Source organism: Tachyglossus aculeatus, chromosome 26 (genome assembly GCF_015852505.1).
Source record: "Tachyglossus aculeatus isolate mTacAcu1 chromosome 26, mTacAcu1.pri, whole genome shotgun sequence".
In the NCBI taxonomy this organism is placed as follows: Eukaryota; Metazoa; Chordata; class Mammalia; order Monotremata; family Tachyglossidae; genus Tachyglossus; species Tachyglossus aculeatus.
The window spans coordinates 15911967-15935413 of NC_052091.1; the positions used below are offsets into that span (position 1 = coordinate 15911967).

The window sequence follows — 23447 nt, forward strand, 5'->3', positions numbered from 1 at the left end:
CAATCCCAGCCCGCTCATTGGCTGGGCCGAGGCCCCGCCCTCCCTCCAATCCGAGCCCGCTCATTGGCTGGGTCGCGTCCCCGCCCTCCCCCGCAATCCGAGCCCGCCCATTGGCTGGGCCGCGGCCCCGCCCCTCCCGCCCCCGTCCAATAGAACCGGGGGGGCGGCGGCGCCGGAAGCGGAAGCCCGCGCGAGCGGGGGGGGAAGAACTACAAGCCCCGGCATGCAGCGCGGCGCCCCCCGACTTCCGGTCCGGGGTCGGAAGGCGGGCTTGAGGCGAAGGTGAGGGAGAAGAAGGCGGCGGCCGCCACCATCACGACGACGACGACGACGACGACGACGGCGGTGGGCGGCGGGACGGGTGAGGGCCAAGGGGACGCCCCGAAACCCGAAAAACGGGGCTCCACGGGGGACAAAGCCTTCGATCACTACCGTGATCGGAATAATTAATCAGAATCTTATTGGCAGTTGCTAAGCGCCGACCTTGTGCCAACCCCCTGTCAGCCCTGTCACTCTCCTCATCATCCATCATGTTGGTATTGGTTAGGCGTCTACTACGTGCCAAGCATGATTATATCATCTTATATTATCTGTGATAATATACGATTATATTATCATCATAATCCTAATAATGGTATTTGTTAAGCGCTTTCTATGGGCCAAGCACTCATCTCTGTGACCTTAATAACAATAATCATATTAATAATGGTATTAAGCGCCTACTCTGTGCCAAGCACTCATCTCTGTGACCTTAATAACAATAATAATATTAATAATGGTATTAAGCGCCTACTCTGTGCCAAGCACTTGTCAGCCGTGGGACTTTAATAATCATAATAGTAATGGTGTTTGTTAAGCGCTTTTTATGTGCCAAGCACTCATCTCTGTGACTTTAATAACAATAATCGTATTAATAATGGTATTTGTTAAGCGCTTACGCTGTGCCTAGCACTTGTCAGCTGTGGGACTTTAGTAACAATAATAATAATAATAATTGTAAGCGCTTTCTATGTGCCAAGCACTTATCTCTGTGACCTTAATAACAATAATAATATTAATAATGGTATTAAGCGCCTACTCTGTGCCAAGCACTTGTCAGCCGTGGGACTTTAATAATCATAATAGTAATGGTGTTTGTTAAGCGCTTTTTATGTGCCAAGCACTCATCTCTGTGACTTTAATAACAATAATAATATCAATAATGGTCTTTGTTAAGCGCTTACTCTGTGCCTAGCACTTGTCAGCTGCGGGACTTTAGTAATAATAATAATAATAATAATTGTAAGCGCTTTGTATGTGCCAAGCACTTATCTCTGTGACCTTAATAACAATAATAATATTAATAATGGTATTAAGCGCCTACTCTGTGCCAAGCACTTGTCAGCGGTGGGACTTTAATAATCGTAATAGTAATGGTGTTTGTTAAGCGCTTTCTATGTGCCAAGCACTCATCTCTGTGACTTTAATAACAATAATAATATCAATAATGGTCTTTGTTAAGCGCTTACTCTGTGCCAAGCACTTGTCAGCTGTGGGACTTTAGTAATAATAATAATAATTGTAAGCGCTTTCTATGTGCCAAGCACTCATCTCTGTGACTTTAATAACAATAATCATATTAATAATGGTATTAAGCGCCTACTCTGTGCCAAGCACTTGTCAGCCGTGGGACTTTAATAATCGTAATAGTAATGGTGTTTGTTAAGCGCTTTTTATGTGCCAAGCACTCATCTCTGTGACTTTAATAACAATAATAATATCAATAATGGTCTTTGTTAAGCGCTTACTCTGTGCCTAGCACTTGTCAGCTGTGGGACTTTAGTAATAATAATAATAATAATTGTAAGCGCTTTCTATGTGCCAAGCACTCATCTCTGTGACCTTAATAACAATAATCATATTAATAATGGTATTAAGCGCCTACTCTGTGCCAAGCACTCATCTCTGTGACCTTAATAACAATAATCATATTAATAATGGTATTAAGCGCCTACTCTGTGCCAAGCACTTGTCAGCCGTGGGACTTTAATAATCATAATAGTAATGGTATTTGTTAAGCGCTTTTTATGTGCCAAGCACTCATCTCTGTGACTTTAATAACAATAATAATATCAATAATGGTCTTTGTTAAGCGCTTACTCTGTGCCAAGCACTTGTCAGCTGTGGGACTTTAGTAATAATAATAATAATAATTGTAAGCGCTTTGTATGTGCCAAGCACTTATCTCTGTGACCTTAATAACAATAATAATATTAATAATGGTATTAAGCGCCTACTCTGTGCCAAGCACTTGTCAGCCGTGGGACTTTAATAATCGTAATAGTAATGGTGTTTGTTAAGCGCTTTCTATGTGCCAAGCACTCATCTCTGTGACTTTAATAACAATAATCATATTAATAATGGTCTTTGTTAAGCGCTTACTCTGTGCCTAGCACTTGTCAGCTGTGGGACTTTAGTAATAATAATAATAATAATTGTAAGCGCTTTCTATGTGCCAAGCACTCATCTCTGTGACCTTAATAACAATAATCATATTAATAATGGTATTAAGCGCCTACTCTGTGCCAAGCACTTGTCAGCCGTGGGACTTTAATAATCGTAATAGTAATGGTGTTTGTTAAGCGCTTTTTATGTGCCAAGCACTCATCTCTGTGACTTTAATAACAATAATAATATCAATAATGGTCTTTGTTAAGGGCTTACTCTGTGCCTAGCACTTGTCAGCTGTGGGACTTTAGTAATAATAATAATAATAATTGTAAGCGCTTTCTATGTGCCAAGCACTCATCTCTGTGACCTTAATAACAATAATCATATTAATAATGGTATTAAGCGCCTACTCTGTGCCAAGCACTTGTCAGCCGTGGGACTTTAATAATCGTAATAGTAATGGTGTTTGTTAAGCGCTTTTTATGTGCCAAGCACTCATCTCTGTGACTTTAATAACAATAATCATATTAATAATGGTCTTTGTTAAGCGCTTACTCTGTGCCTAGCACTTGTCAGCTGTGGGACTATAGTAATAATAATAATAATAATTGTAAGCGCTTTCTATGTGCCAAGCACTTATCATCTCTGTGACTTTAATAACAATAATAATATTAATAATGGTATTAAGCGCCTACTCTGTGCCAAGCACTTGTCAGCGGTGGGACTTTAATAATCGTAATAGTAATGATGTTTGTTAAGCGCTTTTTATGTGCCAAGCACTCATCTCTGTGACTTTAATAACAATAATCATATTAATAATGGTATTTGTTAAGCGCTTATGCTGTGCCAAGCACTTGTCAGCTGTGGGACTTTAATAATAATAATAATAATAATAGTATCAATCAATCATATTTATTGAGCGCTTACTATGTGCAGAGCACTGTACTAAGCGCTTGGGGAGTACAAATTGGCAACATATAGAGACAGTCCCTACCCAACAGTGGGCTCACAGTCTAACAGACTAATAGTATTTGTATCTAATAGTATTTGTTAAGCGCTCTCTATGTGTCAAGCACTTATCTCTGTGACTTTAATAACAATAATAATATTAATAATGATATTTGTTAAGCGCTTACTCTGTGCCAAGCACTTGTCAGCTCTGTGACTTTAATCATCATCATCATAATAATGGTATTTGTTAAGCGCTTTCTCTGTGCCAAGCACTTATCTCTGTGACTTTAATAATAATAATAATAATAATATTAACAATGGTATTTGTTAAGCGCTTTTTATGTGCCAAGCACTTCTCTCTGTGACTTTAATAACAATAATCATATTAATAATGGTATTTGTTAAGCGCTTACTCTGTGCCAAGCACTTGTCAGCTGTGGGACTTTAATAATAATAATAATAGTATCAATCAGTCATATTTATTGAGCACTTACTATGTGCAGAGCACTGTACTAAGCGCTCGGGGAGTACAAATTGGCAACTTATAGAGACAGTCCCTACCCAACAGTGGGCTCACAGTCTAACAGACTGTATTTGTATCTAATAGTATTTGTTAAGCGCTTTCTATGTGTCAAGCACTTATCTCTGTGACTTTAATAACAATAATAATATTAATAATGGTATTTGTTAAGCGCTTACTCTGTGCCAAGCACTTGTCAGCTGTGGGACTTTAATCCTCATCATCATAATAATGGTATCTGTTAAGCGCTTTCTATGTGCCAAGCACTTATCTCTGTGACTTTAATAATAATAATAATATTAACAATGGTATTTGTTAAGCGCTTTCTGTGTGCCAAGCACTTATCTCTGTGACTTTAATAGCAATAATAATAATGGTATTTGTTAAGCGCCTACTCTGTGCCAAGCACTTGTCAGCTGTGGGACTTTAATAATCATCATCATCATCATAATGGTATTGTTAAGCGCTTTCTATGCGTCAAGCACTTATCTCTGTGACTTTAATAACAATAATAATATTAATGATGGTATTTGTTAAGCGCTTACTCTGTGCCAAGCACTTGTCAGCTGTGGGACATTAATAATAATAATAATAATTGTAAGTGCTTTCTATGTGCCAAGCACTTATCTCTGTGACTTTAATAACAATAATAATATTAATAATGGTATTAAGCGCCTACTCTGTGCCAAGCACTTGTCAGCCGTGGGACTTTAATAATCATAATAGTAATGGTATTTGTTAAGCGCTTTTTATGTGCCAAGCACTCATCTCTGTGACTTTAATAACAATAATCATATTAATAATGGTATTTGTTAAGCGCTTACGCTGTGCCAAGCATTTGTCAGCTGTGGGACTTTAATAATAATAATAATAATAATAATAATAATAGCATTAAGTGCTTTCTATGTGCCAAGCACTTATCTCTGTGACTTTAATAATAATAATAATAATAATATTAATAATGGTCTTTGTTAAGCGCTTACTCTGTGCCAAGGACTTGTCAGCTGTGGGACTTTAATAATCATAATAGTAATGGTATTTGTTAAGCGCTTTCTGTGTGTCAAGCACTTATTTCTGTGGTAATATTAATAATGGTATTTGTTAAGTGCTTACTCTGTGCCAAGCACTTGTCAGCTGTGGGACTTTAATCATAATAATCATAATGGTATTTGTTAAGCGCTTCCTATGTGCCAAGCACTCATCTCTGTGACTTTAATAACAATAATAATATTAATAATGGTATTTGTTAAGCGCTTACTCTGTGCCAAGCACTTGTCATCTCTGTGACTTTAGTCATCATCATCATAATAATGGTATTTGTTAAGCGCTTTCTGTGTGCCAAGCTCTTATCTCTGTGACTTTAATAACAATAATAATATTAATAATGGTATTTGTTAAGCGCTTACTCTGTGCCAAGCACTTGTCAGCTGTAGGACATTAATAATAATAATAATAATTGTAAGCGCTTTCTATGTGCCAAGCACTTATCTCTGTGACTTTAATAACAATAATAATATTAATAATGGTATTAAGCGCCTACTCTGTGCCAAGCACTTGTCAGCCGTGGGACTTTAATAATCATAATAGTAATGGTATTTGTTAAGCGCTTTTTATGTGCCAAGTACTCATCTCTGTGACTTTAATAACAATAATCATATTAATAATGGTATTTGTTAAGCGCTTACGCTGTGCCAAGCATTTGTCAGCTGTGGGACTTTAATAATAATAATAATAGCATTAAGTGCTTTCTATGTGCCAAGCACTTATCTCTGTGACTTTAATAATAATAATAATAATAATAATAATAATATTAATAATGGTCTTTGTTAAGCGCTTACTCTGTGCCAAGCACTTGTCAGCTGTGGGACTTTAATAATCATAATAGTAATGGTATTTGTTAAGCGCTTTCTGTGTGTCAGGCAAGCACTTATTTCTGTGATAATATTAATAATGGTATTTGTTAAGTGCTTACTCTGTGCCAAGCACTTGTCAGCTGTGGGACTTTAATCATAATAATCATAATGGTATTTGTTAAGCGCTTCCTATGTGCCAAGCACTCATCTCTGTGACTTTAATAACAATAATAATATTAATAATGGTATTTGTTAAGCGCTTACTCTGTGCCAAGCACTTGTCATCTCTGTGACTTTAGTCATCATCATCATAATAATGGTATTTGTTAAGCGCTTTCTGTGTGCCAAGCTCTTATCTCTGTGACTTTAATAACAATAATAATATTAATAATGGTATTTGCTAAGCGCTTACTCTGTGCCAAGCACTTGTCAGCTGTGGGACTTTAATAATAATAATAATGATGGTATTTGTTAAGCGCTTTCTATGTACCAAGCACTTATCTCTGTGACTTTAATAACAATAATAATATTAATAATGATATTTGTTAAGCGCTTACTCTGTGCCAAGCACCTGTCATCTCTGTGACTTTAATCATCATCATCATCATAATGGTATTTGTTAAGCGCTTTCTATGTGCCAAGCACTTATCTCTGTGACTTTAATAATAATAATAATATTAACAATGGTATTTGTTAAGCGCTTTCTGTGTGCCAAGCACTTATCTCTGTGACTTTAACAGCAATAATAATAATGGTATTTGTTAAGCGCATACTCTGTGCCAAGCACTTGTCAGCTGTGGGACTTTAATAATAATCATCATCATCATCATAATGGTATTTGTTAAGCGCTTTCTATTTGTCAAGCACTTATCTCTGTGACTTTAATAACAATAATAATATTAATAATGGTATTTGTTAAGCGCTTACTCTGTGCCAAGCATTTGTCAGCTGTGGGACTTTAATAATAATAATGATAATGGTATTAAGCGCTTTCTATGTGTCAAGCTCTTATCTCTGTGACTTTAATAACAATAATAATATTAATAATGGTATTTGTTAAGCGCTTACTCTGTGCCAAGCACTTGTCAGCTGTGGGTCTTTAATAATCATAATAGTAATGGTATTTGTTAAGCGCTTTCTGTGTGTCAAGCACTTATTTCTGTGACTTTAATAACAATAATAATATTAATAATGGTATTTGTTAAGCGCTTACTCTGTGCCAAGCACGTGTCATCTCTGTGACTTTCATCATCATCATAATAATAATGATGGTATTTGTTAAGCGCTTTCTAGGTGCCAAGCACTTCTCTCTGTGACTTTAATAACAATAATAATATTAATAATGGTATTTGCTAAGCGCTTACTCTGTGCCAAGCACTTGTCCTCTCTGTGACTTTAATAACAATGATCATAATGGTATTTGTTCAGTGCTTTCTATGCGCCAAGCACTTATCTCTGTGACTTTAATAACAGCCGTATTTACTGAGCGCTTACTGTGTGCAGAGCACTGGACGGAGCGCTTGGGAAGGCCAAGTCGGCAGCGTCCAGAGCCGGTCCCCACCCAACAGCGGGCTCACAGTCTAGAAGGGGGAGACGGATGATGAAACCGAACATGAGGACGGGTGTCCATTGGGATGTTTTTTCAGGGAAGAAGAGAGAGCGCGAAAGAGAGAGGATGTCTCTCTCCGACTGGCACCTGGCCGTGAAGCTGGCCGACCAGCCGCTGGCCCCCAAGTCCGTCCTGCGGCTGCCCGAGGCGGAGCAGGGCGACAGCTCCCTGGGGAGCTACAGCATCTCCTTTCTGAAGCAGCTCATCGCGGGCACGCTGCAGGAGTCGGTGCCGGACCCGGAGCTGATCGGTGCGTCCCACGGGACGACGGGACGGAGGGCGGAAGGCCCTGGGATGGAGCCCGGCCGGCGGGGCGGTTGATCTGAAGCCGAGCGGCCGGGAGAGTATGATAACAATCATCATCATCATCATCATCAGTCGTAGTTATTGAGCGCTTACTGTGTGCAGAGCACTGTACTAAGCGCTTGGGAAGTACAAACTGGCAACATGTAGAGACGGTCCCTACCCAACGGTGGGCTCACAGTCTAAAAGGGGGAGACAGGGAACAGAACCAAGCATGCTAACGAAATAAAATAGGATAGATATGTGGAAACAAATTAAATAAATAAATAAATAGAATAAAAAAATATGTACAAACATATAAAATAGGATAGATATGCAGAAACAAATTAAATAAATAAATAAATAGAATAAAAAAATGTACAAGCATATATACATATATACAATAATAATAACAATAATATTATAATAATATTATATATAATAGGATAATAGTATATATATATATACAATAATAACAATAATAATATAATGATGGTATTTGGTAAGCGCTTACCATGTGCCAAACACTTTCATTCATTCATTATTATTATTATTGTTATTAATAATAATAGTGATGATGATGATGGCATTTATTAAGCGCTTACTATTCACCAAGCACTTTCCAAGCGCTTGGTAGGTTACAGGGTAATCAGGTTGTCCTACGGGGGGCTCACAGTTTTAATCCCCGTTTTCCAGATGAGGTGACTTGCCCAAAGTCGCGCAGTTGGCAGAGCTGGGATTTGAACCCATGACCTCTGACTCCAAAGCCCGGGCTCTTTCCACTGAGCCACGCCGCCTCTCCAAGAGTTAGCCGACACGTACCCTTCCCACAGAGGACTGACAGACAGCAGGAAGCAGCGAGGCCTAGTAATAATAATAATGTTGGTATTTGTTAAGCGCTTACTGTGTGCTATTTATTTTATTTCTACATATTTATTCCATTTATTTTATTTTGTTAATCTGTTTTGTTTTGTTCTCTGTCTCCCCCTTCTAGACTGTGAACCCACTGTTGGGTAGCGACTGTCTCTAGATGTTGCCAACTTGTACTTCCCAAGTGCGTAGTACAGTGCTCTGCACACAGTAAGCGCTCAATAAATACGATTGAATGAATGAATGCCAAGCACTGTTCTAAGCACAGGGATAGATACAAGGTTATGTTGTCCCACTTCTTGGGGCTCACAGTCTTGAGTCCCGTTTCCCAGATGAGGTAACTGAGGCACAGAGAAGTGAAGTTACTTGCCCAAAGTCATTCATTCATTCAGTCGTATTTATTGAGCACTTAATGTGTGCAGAGCACTGTACTAAGCACTTGGGAAGTACAATTCAGTAACAAATAATAATAGTGGTATTCCCCCTGTCTCTCTGGTCACTCATTCTCAGTCTCTTCTGCAGCCTCCGCCTCTGATGATTCATTCATTCAATCGTATTTATTGAGCGCTTACTGTGTGCAGAGCACTGTACTAAGCACTTGGGAAGTCCAAGTCAGCAACATCTAGAGACGGTCCCTACCCAACAGCGGGCTCACAGTCTAGAAGGGGGAGACAGACAACAAAACAAAACATGTGGGCAGGTGTCAAGTCGTCAGAGCAAATAAGATTAAAGCTAAATGCACATCATTAACAAAATAAATAGTAAATATGTACAAGTAAAATAAATAGAGTAATAAATCTGTACAAACATATATACAGGGGCTGTGGGGAGGGGAAGGAGGTAGGATGGGGGGATGAAGAGGGGGAGAGGAAGGAGGGGGCTCAGTCTGGGAAGGCCTCCTGGAGGAGGTGAGTTCCCAGTAGGGATTTGAAGGGAGGAAGAGCTTGGCCGATGTGTGGAGGGAGGGCATTCCAGGCCATGGGGAAGATGTGGGCTGGGGGTCGACGGCGGGACAGGCGAGAACGAGGCACGGTGAGGAGGTTAGCGGCAGAGGAGCGGAGGGTGCGGGCTGGGCTGGAGAAGGAGAGAAGGGAGGTGAGGTAGGAGGGGGCGAGGGGATGGACAGCCTTGAAGCCCAGGGTGAGGAGTTTCTGTCTGATGCGCAGATTAATTGGTAGCCTCTGGAGACTTTTGAGGAGGGGAGTAACATGCCCAGAGCGTTTCTGCACAAAGACGATCCGGGCAGCAGCGTGAAGTGTAGACTGAAGTGGGGAGAGACAGGAGGATGGGAGATTAGAGAGGAGGCTGATGCAGTCATCCAGTAGGGATAAGATGAGAGATCGAACCAGCCAGGTAGCGGTTTGGATGGAGAGGAAAGGGCGGATCTTGGCGATGTTGCGGAGGTGAGACCGGCAGTTTTTGGTGACGGAGCGGATGTGTGGGGTGAACGAGAGAGCGGAGTCGAGGATGACACCAAGGTTGCGGGCTTGTGAGACGGGAAGGATGGTAGTGCCGTGGGGCTGGGAAGGAGGATGAACAAAGGGAGCAAGTCAAGGCGAGGCAGAAGGGAGTGGTTGAAGAGAAAAGGGGGGCTTCGTCAGGGGTGGTCTAGGGAGCCCGGGAGGATTCCTAGGGAAGCAGTGCGGCCCGGTGGCTAGAGGGCTGGAAGGTGGGGTACCCCTGGCTTCCCGGGTTCAGAGTCAGTGACGTTTCCCCGCGGCCCAAGGAAGGGGCTCCTGCCGAAGGAGGAGGAGCGCCAGTGGGGAGGGAAATAGTTGGTGCGCCGTTTAAGCGGCTTAATTTGAGACGGCCTGCCCAGCAGGGCCTCTCTTCAGCGAGCTGGTACCGTGGGTGGGTGGAACTTGCGTTTTAGATCTGATCTATTGTGGCCGCAAACTGAAGGATGACCAGACGCTCGACTCCTACGGCATCCAGCCCGGGTCCACCGTCCACGTCCTGCGCAAGTCGTGGCCCGAGCCCGATCAGAAAGCCGGTGAGAGAGAGACGGCCCCGGTCGGGAAAGGGAAAGGGGTCCGGGGGCTGGGACGGAGGGCGGGGAAGCCGGGGTGATCCCTCGTGGAGATTGTGGCCGGCGGCGGGGGTGGGATCGCCGCGGGCCCCGTGACCTCTTTGGACCTCCGACCCGTTGCCGGCCTCTAAGAATGAGGTGCCTTTGGGTCCCGAGCCTTTGTAGTCAGGAAGGAGGGCCGTCCGGGCTCGGGGGAGCAGGATAAACGTCCGGCAGCGTTGGAATTAGCCTCTCTAGGGCCCGCCCGCTGCCTCGGCGGGAACTGGCGTGTAAAGAGCAGGCCTGCTTGCCTCCCTGGGCGTTCAGCTCCCTCATCCCCCCTTTAGCCAAGGGGTGGTTTTTTCAGGGGCCATCTCCCCGGGGGAGCGGCCGTCCTGGGAGGTGACCTGCCCCCTGGAAATCTTTGTCCCCAGAACCCGTGGACAAGGTGGCCGCGGTGAGGGAGTTCCGAGTGCTGCACACAGCCCTGCACGGCAGCCCGGCCTACAGAGATGCCGTGAGTAGGGTGACCTTCTGGGGCTTCTTGTCCCAGGAATCCCTTGGTGGGCCGCGGCGGCTGGCTCGCGGGGCCCCGGGGCGGTGGTTCTGGTGACTGGGTGGTGTCAGTGAGGAGTTGCTGTCCCTCTGGATTGACTTTAAAGCCCTTCATCACCTTGCCCCCTCCTACCTCACCTCGCTGCTCTCCTGCTGTCGATCAATCGATCGGTGATATTTATTGAACGCTTACTGTGTGCAGAGCATTGTAGTAAGTGCTTTGGAGAGTACCGTGCAACAGAATTAGCAGACAAGTTCCCTGCCCATAACAAGGCAGTCCACACACTTTGTTTGCTCCTCCGATACCGTACCTGTATCTTGTCTGTCTCGTTGCCTCCCTCTTGCCCACGTCCTGCCTCTGGCCTAGAATGCCCTCCCTCTTCATAAAATAATAATAATAATAATGATGGCATTTGTTAAGCGCTTACTATGTGCAGAGCACTGTTCTAAGCGCCTGGGGGGGGAATACAAGGTGATCAAGTTGTCCCACGTGGGGCTCACAGTCTTAATCCCCATTTTACAGATGAGGTAACTGAGGCTCAGAGAAGTTAAGTGACTTGCCCAAGGTCACACAGCAGACGTGGCGGAGTCGGGATTCGAACCCATGACCTCTGACTCCAAAGCCCGGGCTCTTTCCATCGAGCCACGCTGCTTCTCTATCTGACAGCCTGTCACTCTCTGCACCTTCAAAGCCTTACTGAAGGCCTATCTCCTCCAAGAGGCCTCCTTTCCTCTTCTCCCACTCCCTTCCGAATCACCCCGACTTGCTGCCTTTATCCGTCCCCCTTCCCCGGCCCCACAGCACTTATGTGCAGATCCATAATTCATTTATATCAATGTCTGTCTCCTCCTCCAGACTGTGAGCTTGTTGCGGGTACGGAATGTGGCTGCCAACTCTGTTGTCGTGTACTCTCCCAAGTGCTTAGTACAGAGCACACGGTGAGTGCTCAATAAATAGGACCGATCAATTCGACCCCTTCGGTCCTACGCCAACAAACCCAGTCTCAGAAGAGAACAAGGATTAGATGTAAGAGCTTTCTTATCTGTGGGAAACTTCCTACCCCTTCGTATCCAACACCAGTCCGCTGCTCTTCCCGCTCGCCAAACCCTCCTGAAATCCCATCTCCTCCCAGAAGCCTTCCCAGACTGAGCCCTTTATTTCCCCTCTCCACCCTCCCCTCTGTGTTGACTTGGCAGTGTACATTCAAGTGTACAGCAAGCATTCTGTTGCTCTCGCCAGCCCCGCGGCATTGTACACGTAGCCCTATACTCTAGTTTTTCCCTAATCGCTAATTTATTTTAATTTGTGGTCAGGTGTCTTTTGCATTGACCACTTTCGTTGTATTGAACTTTCCCCGGTTTTCAGTACAGTGCTCTGCACGCAATGAATACCACTAATTTGATCTCTCCTCCAATTCACTGGGCAAAGTCCTTCCCTTCTCTGGGCCTCGCCTTCCCTCTCTTTTAACTGGGATGAATCCGGTCTCCCAGAGCACCAGAAGAGATTGGAAAGGTAGAGGGAAAATCTGAAAAGTGTGTCTTCCGGGAATAGGAACCCTTCCGATAAATAGGCTAGGGATAGGGGGTGCCTCCTGCTTGAGAGGGGATCGTGATCACTGGAGACGGACGGGCCGGTGGTCTGATTGGTCTTGTCGTTTGCTCAACTTGTGACTTCTCCCACGGAAGCAAGGCGAGGGGGTCTGCAGGCCCCTCAAGCGGGTTAGTTTTTTTAGTCGAATTACAGAGTTGGAACGTTTCACCGGTCCCAATTTCTCTGGCAGGTTTTTAAGATGCTGGGAAACAAAGAGTCACTGGATCAGATCATCGTGGCCACTCCGGGCCTGAGCAGTGACCCCATTGCTTTGGGTGAGGTTTTGTTTTGTTTTCAAATGGTATTTAAGTGCTTACCGTGTGTCAGGCACTGTACTAAGCCCAGGGTGGATACTTGCCAATCAGATTGGACACACACCGCTTCCCACGTGGGGCACACAGTCATAAACCCCATTTGACAGATGAGGGAACTGAGGCCCAGAGAAGTGAAGTGACTTGCCCAAGGTCACACAGCAGACAAGCGACAGAGGTGGGATGAGAAGCCAGTTCTTTGAATTCGGGTCTGAACTGGCCGAACAGCACGGCCTACTGGGTGGAACACAGGCCTTGGAGTCAGGAGACCTGGGTTTTAATCCCGGTTCTCCCACTTGCCTGCTGTGTGCTTGGGCAAATCAGTTCGCTTCTCTGGGACTCAGTTTCCTCATTGGTAAATAAAGCTTTGGGGCCCAGAGTTGGAGAGTGCTGAGGGCTGGGAGACAGAACATCAGTTCTGGCCATTGGGTGACCCCCTCCTCTCTGTCCCGCCCCTTAAGAGGGCGACTCGCTTTGGGATCACATCCCGTCTCTTCCCCATTTGATAAGAGTGAAGCAACGTGGCCTAGTGGTAGAGCATCAGCCTGGGAGCCAGAAGGACCCGGGTTCTAATCCCAGCCCAGCTGCAGGGCTGCCGGGTGACCCCGGGCAAGTCACTTCACATCTCGGGGCCTCAGTTCCCTCCAAATGGGGATCAAGACTCTGAGCCCCTTGTGGGACACAGATTTTAGCTATCCCAGTGCTTAGAACGGGACAAATACCATTAAAAAACCCAACAGTCCTGAGCGTTCTCCGTGACTGGGTTGGGGTGCTTTCCTCTCCCCGGGCTGCGGCCTGTCTCCTCAGAAAGATCTCCTTGTAGCTCCCCTCCGCATTAGCCGGTTAGAAAAGTCCCTTTCCGTGGGGGCTCGTATAGGCGACTGACCCCTTTAGGGAAGCGGAGGCAGGGGAGAGCCTCTGGCCAGGCCCATTTTAAGATCCAGAGGGCTCACCGGAGGTCACGTATCCTCGGCCAGGTTATCAGGCCTTCTGATTCCCCGATGGGTTTTCTGGGTCTCTTCCAGGAGTGCTTCAGGATAAAGATCTCTTTTCAGTCTTCGCCGATCCCAACATGTTGGACACGTAAGCCATGCGCCGGCAAATTAACCGGCTCCCTCATCACCTGTTCGTCCCGTGTCCCGGGCCCGCCTTGGGCTCCTGAGAATCAGTTTGAATTAGCCCGGTGGTTTGAACTATATCTACCTGTATATATGTTTGTACATATTTATTACTCTATTTATTTTACTTGTACGTACCTATTCTATTTATTTTATTTTGTTAATATGTTTGGTTTTGTTCCCCGTCTCCCCCTTCTAGACTGTGAGCCCACTGTTGGGTAGGGACCGTCTCTATATGTTGCCACCTTGTACTTCCCAAGCGCTTAGTACAGTGCTCTGCACACAGTAAGCGCTCAGTAAATACAATTGATTGAACTGGTACTTGGGTAGAGAGGTGGGAGAGCCAGGCAGAGCAGCCTCTGCTTTGGGCCTTGGGGTGGTGGTGGCCGGGAACGATGTGAGGGAAGGATATGGTGGGGGTCGGTGGGTGGGTTTGGCTCGTGAAGCTATAACCCTTAAGGTCCTTCTGTGGCCTGGGAAATGGTGTTTATCGAGCCTACTGCGTGCAGGGCGCTGGACTAAGCGCCTGGGCGAGGGCAGTACGGCCGAGTTGGCAGACACGACCGCTGCCCACATAGGGATTCCTCTCTCCGTCGACGCCAGGTTGGTCCCCGCTCACCCCGCCCTCGTCAATGCCATCATCCTGGTCCTGCACTCGGTGGCAAGCAGCACCCCCCTGCCCGGGGCGGACGCCTCTGCCCGGGGCGTGTCCTCCGGCTCCTACAGGGACATGCCAGGTGAGCCGCCCTCCCTCAGCATCACCGGAGGGCTATGGCAGCGGCCGATTTGGGGGGAATTCCGGCCACAATGATATTATTATGCTGTTTACGCACTTACCGTGGGTCAAACACTGTTCTAATCACGGGTAGGAAGCAGTTAATCAGGTCAGACGCGGTCCCTGGCCCACATGGGTCTCCCAGGGACAGCAGGAATTGAATTCTGAATTCTCATTTTCCAGAGGAGGGAACCGATGCACAGAGATAATAATAATAATATTGATTATTATCAATAATAGTATATCATTAGCAATAACATTATATATCAATAATAATAATAATTATAATAATATCATAGTATAATATATACTACAATAATATTAATATTAATAATATTATAGTATAATATATACTATAATAATATTAATATTAATAATATTATAGTATAATATATACTATAATGTTATTGATATTAATATTAATAATATTAGCAATAATATTATATATCAATAATAGTATTATTGATTAAGCGCTCAATGAATACGATTGATGATGATGATATTGATGGCATTTATAAAGAGCTTACTCTGTGCACAGCACTGTTCTAAGCGCTGGGGAGGTTACAGGCTGATCAGGTTGTCCCACGGGGGGCTCACAGTCTTAATCCGATGAGGTCACCGAGGCACAGAGACGTTAAGTGACTCGCCCAAAGTCACACAGCTGACGATTGGCGGAGCCGGGATTCGAACCCCTGACCTCTGACTCCAAAGCCCGGGCTCTTTCCACTGAGCCGCGCTGCTTCTTGCCCAAAGTCGCCCAGCAGGCAGCTGGTAGAGCCAGAATTCGAACCCAGGTCCCGTGACTCCCGGGCTCGCCCCATCAGGCCACACTGCTTACTGCCCTCTGTAACCTCGCTGTGAGCAGGGAACGTGTCTGTTAACTCTGTTGTATTTTACCCTCCCAAGTGTTTAGTACTTCAGTCAATCAGCTGGTTGTGGGCAGGGAATCACACTGTTGATTGTTGTACTGTAGAAGCAGCGTGGCTCAGTGGAAAGCGCCCGGGCTTTGGAGTCAGAGGTCGTGGGTTCAAATCCCGGCTCCGCCACTTGCCAGCTGGGTGACTTTGGGCAAGTCACTTCTCTGGGCCTCAGTTCCCTCATCTGTAGAATGGGGATTAAGGCCGTGAGCCCCCCGTGGGACAACCTGATCGTCTCGTAACCTCCCCAGCGCTTAGAACAGTGCTTTGCGCATAGCAAGCGTTTAATAAATGCTATCATTATTATTACAGTGCTCTGCACACAGTAAGCGTTCGATAAATACAACTGAATGAGTGAGTTGAGTGCTTACTGTGTGTAGAGGACTTAGTACCGTTGATTGACCAAAGTTCGGAAAGTGCGGTTGTCCTGGAATACTCCAAGGAGTGGAAGAAGGTAGGCTGTAAATTTGGGAAGGGGCTTGACCCCCACGTGTACAAATCGGACGTTGTGGCTGTTTCAGCCCACCCAACTGAAATCCCCACCCCCTCCTCTGCCGGCCAGGTGGCTTCCTGTTTGAAGGCCTTTCCGATGACGAAGAGGACTTTCACCCGGTAAGGTTTTTTGTTTTTTTTTTTTAATGGCATTTATTAAGTGCTTACTATGTGCAAAGCACTGTTCTAAGCGCTGTAAAACACTGTTCTAAGCGCTGGGGGGGGGGGATACAAGGTGATCAGGTTGCCCCACTTGGGGCTCACAGTCTTAGTCCCCATTTTACAGAGGAGGTAACGGAGGCACAGGGAAGTGAAGTGGCTTGCCCAAGGTCACGCAGCTAAGTGGCGGAGCCAGGATTCGAACCCATGACCTCTGTCTCCCAAGCCCACGCTCTTTCCACTGAGCCAAGCTGCTTCCCCATAATAACGATGGTATTTATTAAGCGCTTACTATGTGCAAAGCACTGTTCTAAGCGCTGGGGGGGATACAAGTTTATCAGGTTGTCCCACGGGGGGCTCACAGTCTTAATCCCCATTTTACAGATGAGGTAACTGAGGCACAGGGAAGTTAAGTGACTTGCCCAGAGTCATACAGCTGACAATTGGCGGAGCCGGGATTTGAACCCCTGACCTCCGACTCCAAAGCCCGGGCTCTTTCCACCGAGCCATGCTGCTTCCAAGGTTGGCCCGGGAGGCCTGCTCACTTAACGGGGGATTAGGGCGGCAGCCAGCGGGGTGTGTGTTGCGGGGGTCCTCGATCAGGGCAGTGGGGATCCTGATGCTCGTTAGCCGGCTGTCGGCCGTTCTTCTACTGTCCCCCCGCTTCTTCCCCGAAGCCTTCCTGGAGGGAGCCACCCATCCTCTCTCTGGTGGCTTAGCCCTTAGCCAAGCCCAGGGATCCCTGAGGTAGGCCCCGGACGGCAGGGATGCTGCCGTAGGGTCCAAGGATTGGGAGGCGGGAGCCTGGGTGACTGACTGACTGACCGACTTACCCGCTTTCCTCCCGCGGCGAGTCTGACGCTTGTCCTTTCTCCCGGCCAGAGCACGCGCTCCACCCCCTCCAGCAGCGCGTCCGGGTCGCGCCCGGCCTCTCTCGGCTACAGCGGGGCCGCCGGGCCCCGGCCCATCACCCAGAGCGAACTGGCCACGGCCTTGGCCCTGGCCAGCACGCCGGAGAGCAGTTCGCACACTCCTACCCCCGGCACCCAGGTAGGAAAGCCCTGGGGTGACCGGGGCCGCGGACCCCGCTCCGGGGCGGGCCGGCTTGCCTGCCCCACCGCACGTCGGCGGCCGTTTTATAGCTCCGGTCGGCTCTCTGCCCCCCGAGGGGTTCCGGCCGCATCCTCGGGACCCGCCCCTCGGGATCTGGAAACAGAGGCCAGGGGCCGTCCCGGGGCGTGGAAAGGAGCGGCGAGGGGAACGGGTATCCCAGGGGAGACTTTCGGCCACCCCGAGGGAGAGTCACAACGGGATCCCGCTGGCTCGACTCCCCATCTAAGAGGTCCCATCCTCGGTACCCGCCCCTCGGTATCTGGAAACACAGGCCAGGGGCCGTCCCGGGGCGTGGAAAGGAGCGGCGAGGGGAACGGGTATCCCAGGGGAGACTTCCGGCCACCCCGAGGGAGAGTCACAACGGGATCCCGCTGGCTCGACTCCCCATCTGAGAGGTCCCGGAGTCATGCTGGAGCGGGTGGGATTGGGAACTGAAGAGGTCCCGTTGGGTCCGGAAACAATTCCTCCACGAGGGGAGGGACGGTGATTGCGCGGTGGCTGAGGAGAGGAAGGAGTCGGGGCATGGCGGGAGGGGACCCTTGGGTCCTGACCGTCCGCCGCCTCTCCCTTTAGGGCCATTCCTCAGGCACTTCGCCGATGTCCGCCAGCGTCCAGTCGGGGACGCCCATCACGAACGACCTCTTCAGTCAAGCCCTGCAGCACGCCCTGCAGGCCTCTGGCCAGCCTAATCTCCAGGTCAGTCCCCGTGGTCCCCACCGTCACGAGATCGAGGGCTTCTCACCTGGGAGTCCATCCTCCAGGGCCCCAGCTTGGTTATCGATCTGTCGTTGGTATCTATTGACCCTCATTGGGTGCGGCGCGCTGGACCGAGCGCTTGGGAGAGAACAGTACGGTAGAGTTAGGAGACACAATTCCTGCCCTCGAGGAGCTTCTGGTCTTGGCCTCTCCTACTTGCAGGGCAGTCCTGGGTGGGTGGGCTGTTGGCAGTCCCACTGGAAGAAGCCTCCTTGCTGTGGGGCGGTGGGAAAAGCAGGACTCTCCAGACTCCTTTCAGGCATCAACACAGGGTTTGAGGGGCCTCCACAAGGCACTGCCGTCCGATGCCCAGCTTGAGGCTGGTATGTGCCAGAGAGGGAGCTGGGTGGGGAAAATTCTTATTATTTCTTAATGGTATTTTTTAAGCACTTTGTGCCAGACGAAGCACCGGTGATGATGTTGGCATTTATTAAGCGCTTACTACGTGCCAAGCACTGTTCTAAGCGCTGGGGAGGTTACAAGGTGATCAGGTGGTCCCACGGGGGGCTCACAGTCTTCATCCCCATTTTACAGATGAGGTCACTGAGGCGCAGAGAAGTGACTTGCCCAAAGTCTCACAGCTGACAGTTGGCGGAGCCGGGATTTGAACCCGTGACCTCTGACTTCAAAGCCCGGGCTCTTTCCACTGAACCACGCTGCTTCTCGTTTAGGTTAGGTGTAACCTAATCAGGTTAGACGCAGCCCACATCCCCACATGGGGCTTGGTCCTAATCCCCATTTTACAGATGAGGTAACTGAGGCCCAGAGAAGTGAAGTGAATTGCCCAAGGTCACCCCGCAGACAAAGGGCGGAGCTGGGATGAGAACCCAGGGGCTTCTGACTGAGTACCTTTCCTTAATCCTCTTGCAAATGTTTTTGCGGGGCTCAGGGGCTGCTCGCCTTCCCTCTCCACCAGCCGCCCCCGTCCTTCCCTCCCCTTGGAGAGTGAGGGCAGTTGAGGCTGGGGTCTTTCCAACCCCCCTCGAGCTTTTTAATCCTCTTAGCTCCCCAGCAGCCCTCGGTGGGAAAGAGCTCCTGCCCGAATATTTTTGTTCGTTTGATTGAATGGTATCTGTTAAGCGATTACTCTCCGTCAAGCACCGTGCTAAGCGCTGGGGTAGATGCGAGTTAATTAGCTTGGACACGGACCCCCGTGGTGCCCTCTGCCTAATTAGGGTCCTCTCCTGTTCCCCTCCGGCCAGGGCCAGTGGCAGCCTCAGCTGCAGCAGCTGCGAGACATGGGCATCCAAGACGACGAGCTGAGCCTCCGGGCGCTCCAGGCCACCGGCGGGGACATCCAAGCCGCGCTGGAGCTCATCTTCGCCGGAGGAGCCCCCTGACCCCTGAGGTGACAGGCCGTGGTGTTCCCCGGTCCCCCCGCACCCCCGTGCTCCCCGGTCCAGACGGGGTTGAACGGGTTTCTTGCCCTGGAGGGCCCTCCTTGGGCAGGCTCAGGTCTGGAGTTGGTGACGGGGAGGGGGCGACCCCAGGCACTGTCCCTCTGGGGGACTCTGGGGAGCCAAGTCCGTCCACCCTTGCTGACCCCAATGGAGGGGATGAGCCCCTCCCGGTCAAGCGTTTCCTGGGGTGGACGCCTTACCCAAGTCACGGGGCCCTTTTGTCTCACTCGAGCCGGCGCGATCTCAGCTCGGTGGTCTCTGGGACCTCAAGGGAGGTAGGTGGTCGGTGATATTCCCGCCACGTCCTCTCTCCTTGGGGCTCATCCCGAGCCAGCCCGGCTCCCTTTCTCATACCCAGGACCCCGATGATGCCCCCATAGACATTTGGCAGCCCCCCCCAGATATTCCCCGAAGCTCCGGATGGCCGTGGGCCAAAGTAGCAAGCCCGGCGTGTCCCGTCCAAAGCCGTCACCGGGCTCCACCCTTTTCCCTAGGTGAAGGAGCCTCAAAGACAGCCAGCTCGTATCCTCTGTGCCTTTTCCTTTACCGTACGCGCGCTGCCGTCTCTTTAATTGGACAGAAAGGCTTGTCAGGATCGGGGCATATTAAATGCATTTTCTACCCGAGTCTGGTTTCAGTCCTCGTGCTTAGCCTTGGTGGGAAGCGAGCTCGGGAGGCCAGTGGGGAAAGATGGGCTTTAGTTCCCCCACGCCTCTTTGGGTCGGGAGAGATTTTGCTCAACCGATTCTTCCCCTTGCTTGGGGAGGTGAGCGGGAAGGCTTTTGGGTTTTCCAACAGGGAGACGGGAGGTGGTTGGAAGACGTAGAAGTACTCAGGCCCGTGGGGTCGGTCCTGTGGAACCTCTCAGTGGTCAGTGGGTCAGTAAATCAGTGGTCTTGATCAGCCTAGTCCACCCAACGGCCTGCAAGCTGCTCGGGGCCCCCCGGACTAGCCTGCGGTGACCTTCGACTCCTTCCCGTTTGTGAGGGGCCTTCACGTCCCAGCTCCACCATCAACCGCTCCCGGGGGTCCAGGCTGCTTTCCCATCTTCCCTTTCCTCTTCCAAGATGGCTCGGCTGGAGCGCGCAGACTCCCCCCGGACCCTAAAGTGGCACAGAGGGAGTGCAAGAGGGAGTCCCTCCCCTAATCCTGTCCCCTTTATCGCCTCATTTGGTAAATGACCGCATACAGAGCCTGGGACACGGTGGTCAGAAATCATTAGGGAGGACCCCTATCAATTGGTCAATCGATGGTATTTATTGGGCGTTTATTGTTCAGTGTGTTAAACACACGGGAGAGTATGATATGAGAGAATTGGTTGACATATTCCCTGCCCACAAGGAGCTTACAGTTTAGAGGTGAAAAAAGTGGAGGGTGGCAGAGCGGGGAAGGAGCTGAGGAAACATCTCTATTTGTTCCTGCCCCTCATCCCCTCCTCCACTGCCCCTCTCCCCCAGCCTCCCGTCCCCAGAGAAGATTTAGGAGGGAGGAAGGTCATCCCCAGCTTCTGGGGCTGGGCGGCCAAGTGGCCCAGAAAAGGAACCAGGCCGTCGTCGCCTAAGAGGTGGGAGGCAGAGGGTTTGCCACTTCACCATCATCATCATCAATCGTATTTATTGAGCGCTTACTATGTGCAGAGCACTGTACTAAGCGCTTGGGAAGTACAAATTACTTCACGCTCTGGAACGCCAACCTCTGGGCTGCTTTGTTGCAGGATCAGCAGTGGTACCTTGGATTAGCGAGCTTTCATCTCTCCTCTTTTCTCTCCCTGTCTTTTTTTTCTCGCTGTCGTTCCCTCCCTGCCAGCGTCTTCCTCTCTTCCCTGTTGCTTCCTTCTTCTGGCACCCTGTCTTTCATGCTTTTTACCTCTTCTGTCCCCATCTGTATTCTTTCCCTCTAGTTCTCGCCGAACGTCTCTACCTTTTCCCCTTCTCTCTGGCCAAGCCTCTCTCAGCAAGGACCTGGAGTCGAGAACCCAGGGGCAGGGTTAGAGTTCCATGTGCCATGCCCTCATTGATAATAATAATAATAATGATGGCATTTATTAAGCACTTACTATATGCAAAGCACTGTTCTAAGCGCTGGGGAGGTTACAAGGTGATCAGGTTGTCCCACGGGGGGGCTCACAGTCTTAATCCCCATTTTACAGATGAGGTAACTGAGGCACAGAGAAGTTAAGTGACCTGCCCAAAGTCACACAGCTGACAGTTGGTGGAGCCCATTTGAACCCATAACCTCTGACCCCAAAGCCCAGGCTCTTTCTACTGAGCCACGCCGCGTAACAAATGCCATTATAATTGTTATTATTACTAAGCCCTGGGTAGATACAAGCTAATAATAATAATAATGATGGTATTTGTTCAGCGCTATGTGCAAAGTGCTGTTCTAAGCACTGGGGAGGTTACAAGGTGATCAGGTTGTCCTGCGGGGGGCTCACAGTTTTAATCCCCATTTTACAGATGAGGTAACTGAGGCACACAGAAGTGAAGTGACTTGCCTAAAGTCACACAGCTGCCAGTTGGCAGAGCTGGGATTTGAACCCATGACCTCTGACTTCAAAGCCCGGGCTCTTTCCACTGAGCCACGCTGCTTCTCCAAGTTGGACACAGTCCATGATCCTGTCCCACAGGAGCCTCACATTCTCAATCCCCACGTGAGAGTTGAGGTTACTGAGGCCTGGAGAAGTGAAGTGGCTTGACCAAGGTCACACAGCAGACAAGTGGTGGGGGCCAGGATTAGAACCCAGATCCTTCTAACCCCCAGGCCTGTGTCCTCTCCACTAGGCAATGCTGCTTCCCGTGCTGCCGGACCCCCACTGACCCTCCAGCTTCCCTGGCGTCCAGGTGTAGATGGGGTGCCCTCCCCCCAACTCCCCCACACCAGTCCAACTGCCCCATCGCTCCTGTTGCTGACCCACTCCCTCCCTCTGCCCTTCCCCTCCCCACAGCACTTGGGTATATTTGTACATATTTATTACTCTATTTCTTTGATTAATGATGTGTATGTATCTATAATTATATTGATGATATTGCCTCCTGTCTACTTGTTTTGTTGTCCGCCTCCCCCTTCTAGAATCTCTATCTGTTGCCAAATCGTACTTTCCAAGCACTTAGTACAGCCCTCTCTGCACACGGTAAGCACTCAATAAATACGATCGAAATGAACTGAAATTGAATTGAAGTGACAACTCCTATGGACCCTCAATGCAGAGGATTTCCAAATTTAGATCTCTGTTGCCCTCACCTGCTCTCCAATCTCCTATCTCCTCCTGCTTCTAGAACATCTCAACCTGGATAACCCACCAGCACTTTAAACTCAAAATGTCAAAAGCTGAACTCCTCACCTTCCCGCCTAAAACTTCTCCTCCTCCTAATTTTCCCATCACTGTCAACACCACCACCGTCCTCACTGTCACAGAACCCGCAACCTTGGCGTCGTCTTTGACTCCTCTCGGTATTTCACCTCCCACATTCGGTAGGTTTGGAAATGTTGCAGGTTCTTCCTCCGTAGTATTGCAGAGATCCGCCTCGTCCCCTGGACCCAGACAACCAGCATTCTGGCCCTGTCTCTCACCTCCTTCTGGTCTTCCTACTTCAAGCTTCTCCTCCTTCAGTCTATCTTATAAAGAGCAGCAAAATGTATCGGCGATTTAAAATGCCCATCGGGACCCATCACGCCCTCTTCTAAAATATCCACAAAGCTCCAATTTTTATCTCGCAATAAGGTTCTCCAACAGC

At 48.6% G+C, this 23447-nt stretch overlaps 1 protein-coding gene across 3 annotated transcripts; it reads left to right on the forward strand.

The window, feature by feature from the left end:
• The first annotated feature begins 268 nt into the window (after window positions 1-268).
• UBL7 (ubiquitin like 7) lies at window positions 269-22679 on the forward strand. Of its 3 annotated transcripts, none has more exons than XM_038767311.1 (12): window positions 269-361; window positions 7401-7613; window positions 10389-10508; window positions 10958-11040; window positions 12860-12944; window positions 14006-14063; window positions 14702-14835; window positions 16353-16402; window positions 17324-17491; window positions 18128-18250; window positions 19513-19658; window positions 20069-20378. In XM_038767311.1, exons 2-11 carry the CDS (start codon window positions 7430-7432, stop codon window positions 19648-19650), a joined length of 1143 nt encoding a protein of 380 aa, XP_038623239.1. In that variant the 5' UTR covers window positions 269-361; window positions 7401-7429; the 3' UTR covers window positions 19651-19658; window positions 20069-20378. The 3 variants fall into 3 exon arrangements, with proteins under 3 accessions (XP_038623239.1, XP_038623237.1, XP_038623238.1); XM_038767309.1 differs by lacking the exon at window positions 20069-20378 and adding an exon at window positions 22494-22679 and having other exon boundaries at window positions 279-361; XM_038767310.1 differs by having other exon boundaries at window positions 279-361; window positions 20205-20375.
• The last annotated feature ends 768 nt before the right edge of the window (window positions 22680-23447 follow it).

Coding starts and splice junctions, on each gene's coding strand:
- UBL7 (XM_038767311.1), top strand. CDS start 7,430: ATGTCTCTCTCCGACTGGCACCTGGCCGTGAAGCTGGCCGACCAGCCG. Junction 12,945..14,005: donor CAGTGACCCCATTGCTTTGG/GTGAGGTTTTGT, acceptor GGTCTCTTCCAG/GAGTGCTTCAGGATAAAGAT. Junction 17,492..18,127: donor CTCCTACCCCCGGCACCCAG/GTAGGAAAGCCC, acceptor CTCTCCCTTTAG/GGCCATTCCTCAGGCACTTC.